Here is a 14,292-nt window from a genome sequence, read left to right as displayed (position 1 = left end):
TTTTGTCCAAAACTGCTCGGTGAATCTTGTTTGTACTTTGTAGTTGGCCTAACACTATTAATGGAGATACACGTGATTGTATGATGATGATGTATCACTGATGTGTGGTGACTCTCGGCGAAAATTTTTCTATCGTATATTATCCAGTTCAATAGTATAATTGAAACAACAAGGATAAAATATAGGACCATTCACATAAAAAAACAAAATGACAATTAATTTTACGTAAATCTCTTAAATCTGTGCATGTTTTTATTCATAATTATATATAAATCGAATTTACTAAATTTAATTAACTATTTTAATAATAAATTGAATCAAGTAAATTCAAATTGTTAGATATATACATAAATTGAATTTATCACCTTCAATTTAACAAGGTTTGAAATTTACATATAGTAAATTCATAGTTATCAGAACCGAACCGGTAATCAACCCGATCATATGACCGAGTTACTGAATTATTGGTTTAATCGGTGGCACGAGTCTCGTCTTCTTTTTTCTAATAGGATCAGTAGTCCGCTAGTGGGCTTGGGGTCTTTCTGGATGAGCTTGAAGCTTAGGATTGTTTTAGGGCAGTATCCGGTTTTAGCTTTATTGAGAGGGGTACTAGGGGTCTGTAGAGGTTGCTGCGAGGGGGGAGAAGCCGTTTCCAGCTTAAGGTCGTCATAAAGCTCTTGGAGGACATGCCCTGGGGTCCTTCTGCCCCTAATTGTGTAGAAGACCTTTCGAATTAGGTCTTGTAACTCAATAGGATAATCCGGTCATAACTAAAAAAATATAAAATTATATTAATAAAATTGAAATAATGTCTTAAAACTTAAAATGCGAGTCTTACAAATATTAATAATCAAATATCAAGTCTTAAACATAATTAATAATCTAAAAGAAGAGTTAATAAACTTATTTCTAGTATAAAATATGTTATCAATTTAAATCAACAAGAACAAGTTAAAGATAACACAATCATTAAATCAAGTCCAAAGGGTGAGTTCAAAGTCGGCATCATCTTCATAGGGCAAATTAGGAGCTTGATCAACATTTTCCTCATTTTGATTTGTATCCATATCTTCCATAGCATTGTTACTTGGTCCATCATTATCTTGATCATCTTCCAAATTTAATTGATCTACATTTGTGTATTTTTGACAAATCATGAAATCAATATCAAGAATAATTCGTCATAGCAACTGACAATTAAAATATTCAAGCAATTGAAGAATTTACCAAGATCATTCAAAGTTGGTTCAATGGACATATTTGCCAAATCATTTCGTAGAGCATCAACCTCTTCAGGAGTTAAAAACGGTAGTGAATCTTCCAATATCCAATCCGAATGGTCATCAAATGTATCAAGACAAATTGGATCATAACTTTGCTTTCTCATTAGATTCCTATGTTATCAAGTTATGTAATTACTAAACTAAAGATTAAATTTTAATGAACAATGCTTTTTAAAATTAAATAAATAATTATAGAAGATACCTTTGTTGTAGCATCAAGTTATAATGAACGAAAACAAGATCATTAAGTTTTTGATGTTCTAACCGATTCCTCTACTTTGTGTGGATGTGTTCAAAAATACTCCAATTTCGCTCACAATCAGAAGAACTACAAGTTTGACTTAAAACACGAATGGCTAACTTTTGTAAATTTGGTGCTCCAGTTCCATAAGATTCCCACCATTGGTCTTAAAATCAAAAGAGGCAATGCATTACAAATAGCTTTTTTAAATAAATAAACGAATAAAGAAAGATAGAACTAAATAAAATATTTACCTGGCATCACTGTGCTTTGTTCACGCAGTGTAGATTGTCTTCCAAAATCATCTTCAGCATTAGAATATATTCTCTTCTCACTTGTCAACTTAATATTCAATTCTGGATCATCATATGAATATTTCTCAATTACATCTAGGAGGCCAGAAGTGGTTTGCTTATGTTTTTCAAATTCAGCAGCATTGAATCGAAAAACAGGGTTTAACCAATAGCCAACAGCATGAAGATTTTTTTTAAGTTGTGAATCCCAACGAGTAAAATACAATAGCAATTAGCAGTAACTAGCAACTAAAAAACTATATATCAAATTACTAACACAGCAACCAGCAACAGCATCAGGGAGAATACAGCAACCAGCAACAATTCAACAGATTTTAACCAGCAACATTACAAAGATTTTAACTAATATACCAACCAGCAACCAGCAACAATACAATTCAAGAATAATTTTAACTAAAATTCAAGAACAAATTAAACTAATATATCAACCAGATTTTAACTAATATACCAATTCAAGAACAGATTTTAACTAATACCAACCAGCAACCAGCAACCCGCAACAATACAATTCAAGAACAGATTTTAACCAATATCAACAGATTCCATAACAATAGTCAATAGATCAATAGCAGAGGCACTGACCTGAGGGAGCACAGGCTCTGAGCTTTCTGAGGACCAGGTGAGGCACCGAGAAAGAACAGAAGCAAAAGCAGCGAAGCAGAAGCACAAGAAGCACAACCCACAAACGACCAATATAGCAACGAACACGGCGAGGTGAGGGAAGAAGCAGTGACGGCCGGGAGAAGGAATGACGCCACGGAGAGTGACGACGAGGGTGACGGAGAGACGAGGTTGGCTGAGGGGGGGTATCGGCGATTCGGCGGTGACTGGTGACTTCGGCGTTGACTGATGAGGCCGATTGATGAACTCAGAGCACGGCGAGGTGAGGGGAGAAGCAGTGACGGCCGGGAGAAGGAACGACGCCGCGGAGAGTGACGACGAGGGTGACGGAGAGACGAGGTTGGCTGAGGGGGGTATCGGCGGTGACTGGTGAGTGGTGACTTCAAAGATACTGCATTACTGCCATTAGGGAGATCAGAGATGTGAGGTGAGGGCAATGACAGTGAGCCAGTGAGGCAATGGGGGAAGGGGGGATACCTAGGGTTAGGTTTCTCATTTCAACGAAAAGGGGGGGAGATATTAGAACGACGCCCGTTTTAGCATCCAAAAAAAAAAAAATTTGCACAGTCCGGACCGGGTCAAATAACCCATCCGGGTCATCGGTTTTTATCAAGATCCGACCGGGTGAACCGGGTTCCTCCGAGTCAATTGCATTTTCGGTTCAATGTATAGCTCGGCTCGGCCAGGTGACCGGGTGACCGGGTTTTCGGTCAAACCGGCCGAATCGAGTCGGATCTGATAACTATGAGTAAATTAATGTTATTTGTTTCGAATTACATCCATGGTATGTGTTTGTAGTAATTCGAATTGAATGGATTCGAATTAGACTAAAGTAAATCAAATTGAATAATTTCGATTTACTTATAACGGATGCTTCAAAATAAGTTGTTTCGATTTAATATATATATATATATATATATATATAAAAAGAATTCGAATTTACTTGTTTCGAATTACATTTCACCAAAATCATCCACCTCCAAACCCACAGAAAATTTGCACCAAAAAACTATGCTAATTTTAAATTGCAGATATAAAAGACGATCCAAATCGTATTTATCGGTTAGTTGGACGGCATTGCTATATTGTTGGTTCCATCCATAAAGAGATTAGTAAATAAAATTTAATATCTTTAAAAAATAAATAATATTTTTTTATATTAAATTGCTTAGAATTTCATTATATGCGCTATTGAGATTTTTAAATTACAAATGGTAGTTAGAACAATAATTTATTGGTTTGTTAAAATTTTAAAAGTACAAATACAAAGTGAAAAAGTGATAAACAACGCTTAGCTAAGTCACAAAAAAAAACTTAATTAAAATTGTGATTAACTAGACTAAATTTTTTTTGGAGATTTGAGTAAATCTAATAAGGATTTAATTTTGTTTAATTTTTTTAAAATTTAATTTAATTCTTAAACATTAAGTTAATGGATCACGAATCTAGTTTAAATTTAATTTATTTAAAATTAATGTAATTAAACCCTTAAATGTTAGTGTTTAAATTAATGTAATTTAATTTAGTTTAAATTTTTATTTTACATCTTGAATATTATATTAATTATGTACGGTTAGAATTTAATTTAATTAAATTATTAAATGTTAGGTTATTTATATCCAAGATTGCAATATAATTTACATAATCTATTCTTTGTGTAAATAAAATTATTTTGATTCAAATTACATATATCAATCTTTTTTAATGCAATTCGAATTATATGATACTCTAATAAATCGAATTTCATTACTTCGATTTACATGAAATCATACTAAATTGAATTAGATTGTTTCGATTTAAATAAAATAAAAATAAATTAAAATAAGTTAATTCGATTTATATAGAATTAAGACACTAATATTTACTTTTTACATTTAAAACATCTATATAAATTTTAAACTTTAATAATTTATTTATCTGATTTGTCTTAAAATATATTAAAGCACCGGATTTCAAATAGTGAGAGCCAAAGTCTGATAGTTCTCACAAAAATGTGAAAGATGTTTTTAAAAGACCAAAATTTTTATGATTACATTCTTCAAAAATCGGGTTTCAAATATATAAACATAATAGAAACAACTTTGTTGGAACTTCAAACAGTAAACTACCAAAAGAACGCTAAATTTAAAAATAAACACAATTTGCAGAATTTAATCCAATTTTTCCTTGAGCAAAATTGATAATAAATAAAAAAAAGACAAAGATTGAAATTAGATGAAAAAGATAAATTGAAATTAAAATAAAAAACAAAAGGAGTGAATTGAAATTAAATACAAAAAGAATTATTCTATTTTTTATCCAATTTTTTGATACAACAAAAAATCGACTCTAACTTAATTTGTTCACATCATAGTTTAAAAATTAAATTAAAAAGACTCACTCAATCTTTTACCTAATTCCGTGATGTAACAAAGGAGGGACTTGATCAACCTTACTTGTCTATAGCATGTGATTTCATCATCAAACCAAAAATTACTTTGATAGTACTCTAATTATTCTATATAACGACTACAATAGTTTATGAGGTATTTTATAACCTCTTATTACGTTAAAACAAAAAAAACTCTAAATCCACAAATATAAAGTCAAATTTAGTAATTAAATAAATAAAATTAAAATACATGAAATTAAATTGAACATTTTTAAAATATAAACTAATAACTTCTAAATAATACTTAAACTCTTCATATTACGAATATTTAAAACACGTATCATTATTTTTCTCTTTAAAAAAGATTCATTCTCGAATTTAGTGTATGTAAAAAACAAATATAAAAAAGATAATTTTTGTTTTTTTTTATCTTTTTACACAGTATTTTTTATTTTTTTTAATAATAAAACCAACAAGAACGACAAAATAATAATGAAACATAACAAAAAAGATAAAGATGACAAAAACATAAAGAAATAGACGTGAAAGACACTGAACTCTTTTTTTTTTCTTTCTACACCGCATATATTTTTATTTTTTTTAATAATAAAATCAATAAGAATGACAAAATAATAAGAAACATAACAAGAAAAACAAAAATGACAAATACAGGATGCAAAAAATACTAAACTCTTTTTTTTTATACCAAAAGAATAAATATAGATTATTAATAAAAATTAATTTAATACCCAAAATTTGATACCAAATGATAAAAAAATAAAGGATAAACCAAAAGATAAAATTCAAATTGAATAAAAATATACATTAAAATTGAAATAGAAACAAAAGAGATAAATTGTAACTGAACAAAAAAAAAATATTTTATTTTTTGTCCAATTTTTTGACACTCCTTAACTTAACTTGTCTCAATTTTCCAATACAACAAGAGAGATTCACTCAATCTTACTTGTCCACATAATGGTCTCATCACGAAACCAAAAGCGAGATTTTCACATCTCTAAACATTGAACGACGACTAGCATAATTTATGAGGTATTTATAACATCTTTAGGTTAAAATAAAAAAAATTCTAAGTCCATAGCATAAAGTCCAATATATTAACTAAATAAACAAAATCAAAATATATCAAACTAAATTGAACATTTTAAAAATATAACCTAATAACTTTTAAATAATATTTGATTTCTTCATATCACAAATATTTCAACCATGTATTATTCTTCTCCTTTTCAAAAAGATCTATTCTTGAATCTTGTTGATGAAAAATTAGTGTATGAAAAGAACAAATATAAGGACATAAAAAGAATAAATATAGATTAATAAGAATTAATATAATATATGAAATCTGATACAAAATGATAAAGAAAAAGAGGATAAACAAAAAGATAAGAATTCAAAAGGAATAAAAAGATACATTGAAATTAAAATAGAAAATAAAATAGATAGATTGAAATTGAATATAAAGAGAATCACTCTATTTTTTACTCAATTTCTTGACGCAACAAGAAAAAGACTCCTAAATTTTCTATCCAATTTTTCGATGTAACAAGAGAAGAATTAACTCAACCTCACTTGTGCACAAAGAAAATCACTTTACTTTTTACCCAATTTCTTAACGCAATAAGAAACGGACTCCTAAACTTTCTATCCAATTTTCCGATGTAACAAGAGAAAGACTAACTCAACCTCACTTATACACATCATGATTTCATCACGAAAATCACATCTCTAATCACTGAATTACGATTATCATAATTTATGATATATTTATATCCTCTTATTAAATTAAAATAAAAAAATTAAATCTATAATATAAAATTCAATTTAATAATTAAATAAATAAAATTAAAATATATCAAACTAAATTAAATATTCTAAAAATATAATTTAATAATTTTTAAATAATATTTAATTTTTTCGTATCCCAAATATTTAAAGCACGTACTAAATATTTAATGAAACACTTGACATTTTCATGGAGAGAGCTCATCTTTTTAGCTAAAATTAGGTGAACCAAAGGAAATAATTCTCTTCTATATCACACTGATATCATTTTGTAGTGGATTTTTCAGATTGAAATTTATTGTGTTTTTATCTATTTTTATAATGATAAATAGAGATTATTATTGTTGTTGTGGAGAGAGCGCATAAGAGATTATTGTTGTTGTGAAGAGAGCGCATAAGAAAATAGCAATGGATGATTATGTAAAGGTGAATTCTATTATACTTATATTATGGTGCCTAACTTTTGTCTAATTTATTTGATATAATAAGTTTTGAATATTTAATAATTTTTTATTTTTATATTTTTAAAATTAAATATTAATTTTTAACCCTTTTAAGAAGTTAGACAAATATTTATAGATACCATAGCAATCACTTTATGTAAATTACCAATTAGTCAATTACTGTTCCATACTATTAATGGATGATTAAGTACATTAATCATTAATCAATTACAATAATATAAGAGAGAGAGCGAGCGAGCTTGATTCACAAGACATGGCGGCGAGCTCAACGACTAGTTATTATTTGAATTTGTTGTGCATGGACTATATTGCCCCCTGTGAGTCACTATCTTGCCATGTGCACACCTTCGTTGATATCAATTATTGTATGTATATTAAAAGTACAAGGACAATTTAGTCATTTAAGATTTGAAGCTAAAAGGAGATTTCTCATTTTTCATAACGGTAACGTTCACCTTAGCCACTTCCTCACTCTTGAGTTCTTCTTCCCTCTCTAATTGTTTCACATCAAAATTTGAATCCAAACACTTACTTAGTTCTTCTCCCACTCATACAAACACACAGTTTCTCTCACTCTCTTCATAGATCCACCATTTTTGCAAGCTCAGCAAAGAAGCCATGAAGCAAAACAAGGCAGCAACAACAGAGAATGGTTTCTTGGGGAGCATTTCTTCCTCCTCAATCAGAAACCTCATCATTCCAAAATCATTCTCTTCCACTCGAAACAAATACACTTCAATTTCTTCCTCAAATTCAAATTCAAACCCTAAAGTCCCCAAATCCAACGCTGAAAACACTCCCCCAGCAGATCCAAACATCATCAACCATCAACAATCTCAGATCAAGGCTCCAATTTCTCACACCCAATTGAACGACGATCCTACCGTGAAGGTTCCATTTTGAACTTTGAAGCTGTGATCTGTAACCCTAGTAGTGATTTGCTGTGATCAAAGAAGCACTCATAGATTTTTGACACTCATATTTTTCGAGCCTTTAATTATTTGAACTTCTTGATGCAGGTTGTGGTGCGAATTAGACCTGAGAATAAAAATAACAATGCGAAAGAAGGAGATTCGAAAATTGAGAAGGTTTCTTCTGATACATTGTGTTTGGGGGATGCACTATTCACCTTCGACGAGGTTTTTGATACCAACTCCAGCCAGGTAAAAAAAACTAGAACTTTTATGTGTAAAATTGTGTTTAGAATGCAGGAATTGCTTTACTTGATTAGCTTCAGTGTGACTTATTTGTAAGTTGAACTTCTATGTGTTATGTTCTTATACTATAAATCTGTGTTAAACGGGTGGTTAATTTGTACTTAAATTGCATGAATTGTCGGTTAGAATGCAGCAATTAGTACTTAACTTATTTGTTGCATTTTCAAATCAATCAAGGACTTATTTGTTGTTTGTATCTTTAAGGGCTATTTTTGTCACTATGAACTTTCGGATACTATTTTAGTAGTTTACCCAATATAATAATACAAAGAAAGAAATTAGGTTATCCTACCATGGAAAAAAGTATGAAGTGGCACAATAAAATATTAAGTGTTTGAGAATGAATATCAAACTGGCTTGGTAATAGATAGATAGATATGTGCTAAAGGTTGTTTAATTACTAAAAGCTACTTACGTGAATTGCCTGTTAGAATGAAGCAATTAGTACTTTTACCTTCCTTGCTTCAATTATATATATAACATTCTGATTTATGTTTTGATTAATCTGAGTTAAAAAAGGGTAATAAAGTGTACTTCATGAATTTCCTGGTATAATTAATTAGCAGTAGTAGTAATTTTTCTTCTATACTTCAGTGTGATTTATAAGCTTTTTGGTTGTTTAGGAGGATGTTTTCCAGTCTGTGGGTCTACCGTTGGTTAGAAGCGCTTTAGCTGGTTACAACACTTCAATTCTGACATATGGCCAGGTATATGTTATCGATGTTAGCTATGATTTTTTAAACTTTTGTGGAAAAAGAAAATGTGTTGCAATTGCACAAATATTGAGGACTAATTTTTCACCTCATCTGTGCTTTGTTTACTAGTCTGGAAGTGGAAAGACTTATACAATGTGGGGTCCCCCAAGTTCCATTGTTGAGGAGCCTTTGAGTCAAAGTCAACAGGGAATTGCTCCTCGGATCTTCAGAATGTTATTTACTGAGCTTGAAAGAGTATGTTTCTGTTTTCTACATTAACTGATAATTATCAAAGGTGAAGCATCTTGGTTTTCAAATTTTGAATGACTATTTCAGGAGAAACGTATGTCAGATAGGAAACAGTTCAACTATCAATGTCGTTGTTCTTTTCTTGAGGTAACTGAACCTGAATTCTTTATAAAACCCTCTCAATTTGCTCAGGAGATTGTTCCTTCGTGTTACTAACTTTTTCTTTTTTTTTTTTTGGGTCTCTTTTTGGTGTTTGCTAAACAGATTTGCCACGATCAAATTAAAAATTTACTCAATCCAATCCAGCAGAACCTTGAGGTAGGTATCATTTTAATCACCAGTGGTATTAGGGAATTTACTCAATCCATCTTTTATAGAAAACACTTTTTCCTAGTTTCTGTCACTTCAGTTTCTGCATGCTTATGATAATTATGCCTTGGTCAAAACTATTGCAGGTGAAGGAAGATTCAAAAAACGCACTGTATATTGAGAATTTGATTGAGGAATATATCACAAGCTACGATGATGTAGCTCAAATCATGATCAAGGTAGAGAGAAGCATTTAAGGAGTATACTCAAATTTAGATGTCTACATATTCATAAAATAAATGCTTATGTTAACTGAGATTTTGGTCAAAAATTATGTTTTAGTCTCAGTCAGCTAAGTTAATTTCTCAATATATGTTGCAGGGCCTTTCAAACAGAAAATATGGAGGCTTTAAGTCTAATGGGTCCAAATCACACATCATTTTCACCTTTGTAGTTGAGTCTTGGTGTAAGGTATTGCCAAATTCTTCATTTTTAGGTAACAGCTCTAAAATTCGTGTTGATACTTTGGTTCCATATTGTTAATTTATCTCTATTATGCTGCTGCAGGGAATTTCAAAAAGCTCCAATGGCTTAAAAAGTAGTAAGATCAGCCTTATTGATCTTGCTGGGCTTGACAGGGATACAACTGATGATGCAGGCCAATATCATACGGAAACCATAAATTTAAAGAAGTCATTATCTCAGCTTGGGTAAGATGCCATGACTAAATTGTCAAAGATGGTCAAATATTAGGGATTTAGAATATCAACAACTTAAACAACTTTAATAGAAGACTAAGGATTTAGAACACCAAAATGTAAAGAACATCAATATATTTGTACATAACTCTTGAAGCCATATTACTATGCGAAATCAATAGCAGATGTATATACATCTGGTACATCAAAGACTAATTCTACCTATCAAAGGTTTTAGGTCATCCAGGGTTCTTACGCCATTCAAAATTGATTGGATTTTTATCTTTTATCATTTTGGAAGTTGAATGTAGTATATTATGTTAATTTTGTCAGCCTGTTGTTACATGCTTGAATATTTCATACTGCAAAAATAATGTTATTTTCTTTGTAGAACACTGGCCATCACTTTTGAATCAGTTTCTTGTTTCATGCTAATGACCAAGTACATGAACATAAAATTATTTTTATTTCTGACCACTGTATAAGTTATTGGTACAGCCATTTTGTGGATGCTCTGATTAAAGAACCTCAATTTGCAAAAGATGAAGCCAACCCACACAGGAAATCTTGTTTAACACATTTACTACGAGACTCACTTGGTGGAAATTCGAAGCTCTCAGTAATCTGTTCGATCTCCACTGATAACAAGTATTTTTACTTAGATCACAGTGTTTACTTGGATCACAGTCTTCAATTCACTAGTTTATTAAAATTGAATTCAGATATAAATATTCTATTTGTTGATTGTAGGAGTAATAGTGAAACACTCAGCACACTCAGATTTGGACAACGAGTAAGATCCGTTAGAAATGAGCCAGTTATCAATGAAATAAAGGAGGCTGATGTTGATTTCAGTGATACAATCAAGAACTTGAAGGTATATTCTAGGACTTGTTATTGCAGATAGCTTTTGAATGAACACAATAGTGCAAATTATGAGGGTCAAAATGTCTTTCCTTTGGTTTAGGAAGAACTTATCAGGGCAAAGGATGATGGGGGTAAAAAGGGATCCTTCCAAGGGTGTAATGCACAGGAAAGTCTTAATCATTTGAGAATCAGCGTAAACCGCTCATTGATCCTTTCTAACATGGAGAATGACACCAATGAGGTGGTAAATGTCAATGAGGATGACATAAGGCAATTGCAGCAGCAGATTGATGAATTGTACAGCTCATGTGAAGGGAGTCCTAAAGACATTTCTGTCACTGAAGATTGTGTCCAGTTTTCTTCTGTTGAAAATTGTGATGCAGACATGCTCAATGACAGGGACATTGTGATATCAGCAGATAACATTGATTGCATCGAAAACACTTCAGAAGGCATTAAATCAGTCCATTCGTGCAGTCCATCTCCAATACTTGATGGACCAAAGTTGTCTGATTCCCCAAAATTTAGCAATAACCTAAGGAAAAACGTGACTTTTGCATCAAGTAATCTTGGACGTTGGAACAATGTGGCAGAGAATTCAAATTTAGATGAAGATTTGTCAAGAAAATCATTTAAAGAGTGTCAGCATATGCAATCCTCTTTACGGTCTAGCAAGGCTGAATCGTTGGCAACTAGCCTCCAGAGGGGATTACAAATAATTGACAAACACCAGAAGAACTCAGCATTGAACAAATCCACAACCTCCTTCTCATTTGAGCACTTAACCTTGATGGCATGCCCAGAAAATGACCAGGATGAATCTTCTGATCAAACAATACCGAATAAGCCTTCCAGTGATGGAGAATACACCTCCCTTTGTGCATCTTGTCGTACAAAATTATGCGATAAGGATTATGCTGAGGTCCAAAATAGCTTGAAAGTCCCAAAAGTATGTTTTCACATGATTTCCACATAGAAGATTCTTTCTTAATTTTTTTTTTCTTCTCTCATTTATTTCCTTTTTTCCCCCCTGAAGCACTTGGATAATGTGTGCATGGAGCAAGCAGCTAGAATCAAGCAGCTAAATGAAATGGTATTAAGATTCTCTAACCTTAATGAATTATGTTTGGGATGCACTTTACATTATTGATAATTATTCTGTTTGTTTCCAGGTGGAGAAATTGAAAGACGAAAACAAGGTCAGTTGGTTTTTTAATATAAAAATATGAATTCTATTCGTTTCATGGTACTTAAAATTCCCATTCTCAAATGTTTTCGATGTCATTTTCAGATTCTGAAGGGGACATCCTCAATTGGTCATTTCCCATATATTACAGGGGAAGAATGTGAAATTAAAGAAGTACAGGAAGAGTGTGCCAAAAAAGATAGCTCTTTTGATGCTAATGAGAAGGAATTGCTTCTTGAAGAAATTAAGAATCTAAGGAGCAAGCTTCAATCATATGGTGATGCACCGGTCAAAAAGTCAACAGATATACTTAGATCTTCTTTAATGTCAAGATCCATACAACTGCAGAAGAGTGGTGTGTTTTCTCATGAAAATGATGGTGAAGAGCTAGAGAATGAAAAGCATAGATGGACCGAAATGGAAAGCGAATGGATTTGTCTTACGGACGAACTTAGAGTTGATCTTGAGTCCCAGCGCCAGCGTGCAGAGAGGGTGGAGGCAGAACTGAGATCTGAGAAGAAGTGCACAGCAGAGTTGGATGATGCACTAAATAGAGCAGTCACTGGTCATGCTAGAATTGTGGAGCACTATGCTGAGCTACAAGAGAAATATAATGACTTGGTTGTTAAGCATGAGGCAGTAATGGAAGGGATAGCAGAGGTGAAAAGGGCGGCAGCAAAGGCCTCAAAAAAGGGACATGCTCGCTTTGCCAAATCTCTTGCTGCCGAGCTTTCTGTCATGAGGGTGGAGAGGGAAAAGGAATCAAAATTGTTGAAAAAGGAGAACCAGATTTTGAAAAGTCAACTCCGAGATACTGCGGAAGCTGTTCAGGCAGCCGGAGAACTACTTGTTAGACTAAGAGAAGCTGAACATGCTGCATCTGTTGCAGAGGTAACTTTAGAGACCATTAAAATTTGTTAAAATGGTGGCTTTCATAAAATAATAATCACTGGATGCAGAATAAACTACTTAAGAGAGTATATATCCTTCTATTATCAAATACTTGCATGTTTTAGTTTAGAGCCTGTTCTAGAAACATTTATATTATCTCCATTAGGCATATATAATAATTAACTGAGTTGAAAAGATTCAGCACTGTGGTATTCATGTTCTAATGTTATGATGCAGGAAAACTTTGCAAACGTGCAACAAGACAATGAGATGTTGAAAATGCAAATTGAAAAGTTGAAAAGTAAACACAAGACAGAGGTTAGTACCATGAAGCAGTACCTTGCAGAGAGCAAATTACCAGAATCTGCACTGCAACCACTGTATCAAGAGGATTCAGAATTGGCACACAACAATGCCACTTCATATACTTATGATGATCAAGCATGGAGAGCAGAATTTGGAGCATCATATCATGATCATCATTACTACTAATTCAATTTCTAGCATCAGATCCTACTTGGATCTAGGAGCTCCCTATACTGTAACCCATATATGCATATATTCTTTGTATTCCTACAAACTATTTTTTGTGTGTTGTAACCTTGCTATTGCTTTATCATCACCACCTCTGTACTAAATTCTTGAATTTTTTTTACTGTTGTTTAGCAATGTCGTCTTTTGTCATTTTTAGGGTAAAGTAACAAATTGGTCTCCTACATTTAGGCGTAATCCTCTTTTGGCTCTTAAAGTTTAAAGTGTCCTATTTAAATCCAAAAAAATTTTATTTAGCTTCAATGTAGTCCCATCGTAAGGTCAAAGTTAAATAATTAACGGAATGTCCTACGGTTGATTTTGTGCCTCTGAAACTTGTACTTGTTCTCCAGATTATCGACTTTGTTCTTGTACTGCCGTCATGTAGGACATCTTGTTAATTATTTAATTTTGACATTACGGTAGGACTACATTGAAACTAAATAAAACTTTTTTGGATTCAAATAAGACACTTTAAACCTTAAAGACCAAAATGGAATTACACCCAGGGTACTAATTTAGTATTCTAGCCGTTATTTTTTTCTCAAA

The 14,292-nt window shown here is 31.9% G+C and overlaps 2 protein-coding genes across 2 annotated transcripts; one reads left to right on the top strand and one right to left on the bottom strand.

Annotated features, from left to right (window-relative positions):
* Nucleotides 1–857: 857 nt before the first annotated feature.
* LOC130961627 (uncharacterized) lies at nucleotides 858–2,956 on the bottom strand. Its single transcript, XM_057887600.1, has 5 exons — nucleotides 2,421–2,956; nucleotides 1,779–1,880; nucleotides 1,486–1,690; nucleotides 1,228–1,394; nucleotides 858–1,129 (listed from the first exon to the last, which is right to left on the bottom strand). The coding sequence occupies exons 3-5, from the start codon at nucleotides 1,497–1,499 to the stop codon at nucleotides 975–977; spliced, it is 336 nt and encodes a 111-aa protein (XP_057743583.1). The 5' UTR covers nucleotides 1,500–1,690; nucleotides 1,779–1,880; nucleotides 2,421–2,956; the 3' UTR covers nucleotides 858–974.
* A 4,691-nt stretch (nucleotides 2,957–7,647) lies between these two features.
* On the top strand, nucleotides 7,648–13,834 carry LOC130961875 (kinesin-like protein KIN-12F). Its single transcript, XM_057887916.1, has 16 exons — nucleotides 7,648–7,991; nucleotides 8,120–8,263; nucleotides 8,941–9,024; nucleotides 9,142–9,267; nucleotides 9,349–9,408; nucleotides 9,526–9,579; nucleotides 9,717–9,809; nucleotides 9,952–10,041; nucleotides 10,138–10,280; nucleotides 10,767–10,916; nucleotides 11,019–11,145; nucleotides 11,236–12,084; nucleotides 12,172–12,228; nucleotides 12,308–12,334; nucleotides 12,427–13,212; nucleotides 13,450–13,834. Exons 1-16 carry the CDS (start codon nucleotides 7,719–7,721, stop codon nucleotides 13,702–13,704), a joined length of 3,318 nt encoding a protein of 1,105 aa, XP_057743899.1. The 5' UTR covers nucleotides 7,648–7,718; the 3' UTR covers nucleotides 13,705–13,834.
* The last annotated feature ends 458 nt before the right edge of the window (nucleotides 13,835–14,292 follow it).

The sequence above is a fragment of the Arachis stenosperma genome, chromosome 1 (genome assembly GCF_014773155.1).
Source record: "Arachis stenosperma cultivar V10309 chromosome 1, arast.V10309.gnm1.PFL2, whole genome shotgun sequence".
In the NCBI taxonomy this organism is placed as follows: domain Eukaryota; kingdom Viridiplantae; phylum Streptophyta; class Magnoliopsida; order Fabales; family Fabaceae; genus Arachis; species Arachis stenosperma.
Note: the sequence above shows the minus strand (reverse complement) of the source record. Positions and strands in the feature narration are given on the sequence as shown.

Coding starts and splice junctions, on each gene's coding strand:
- LOC130961627 (XM_057887600.1), bottom strand. Junction 1,130..1,227: donor ACCAACTTTGAATGATCTTG/GTAAATTCTTCA, acceptor ACACAAATGTAG/ATCAATTAAATTTGGAAGAT.
- LOC130961875 (XM_057887916.1), top strand. CDS start 7,719: ATGAAGCAAAACAAGGCAGCAACAACAGAGAATGGTTTCTTGGGGAGC. Junction 9,025..9,141: donor CAATTCTGACATATGGCCAG/GTATATGTTATC, acceptor TTTGTTTACTAG/TCTGGAAGTGGAAAGACTTA. Junction 11,146..11,235: donor ATACAATCAAGAACTTGAAG/GTATATTCTAGG, acceptor CCTTTGGTTTAG/GAAGAACTTATCAGGGCAAA.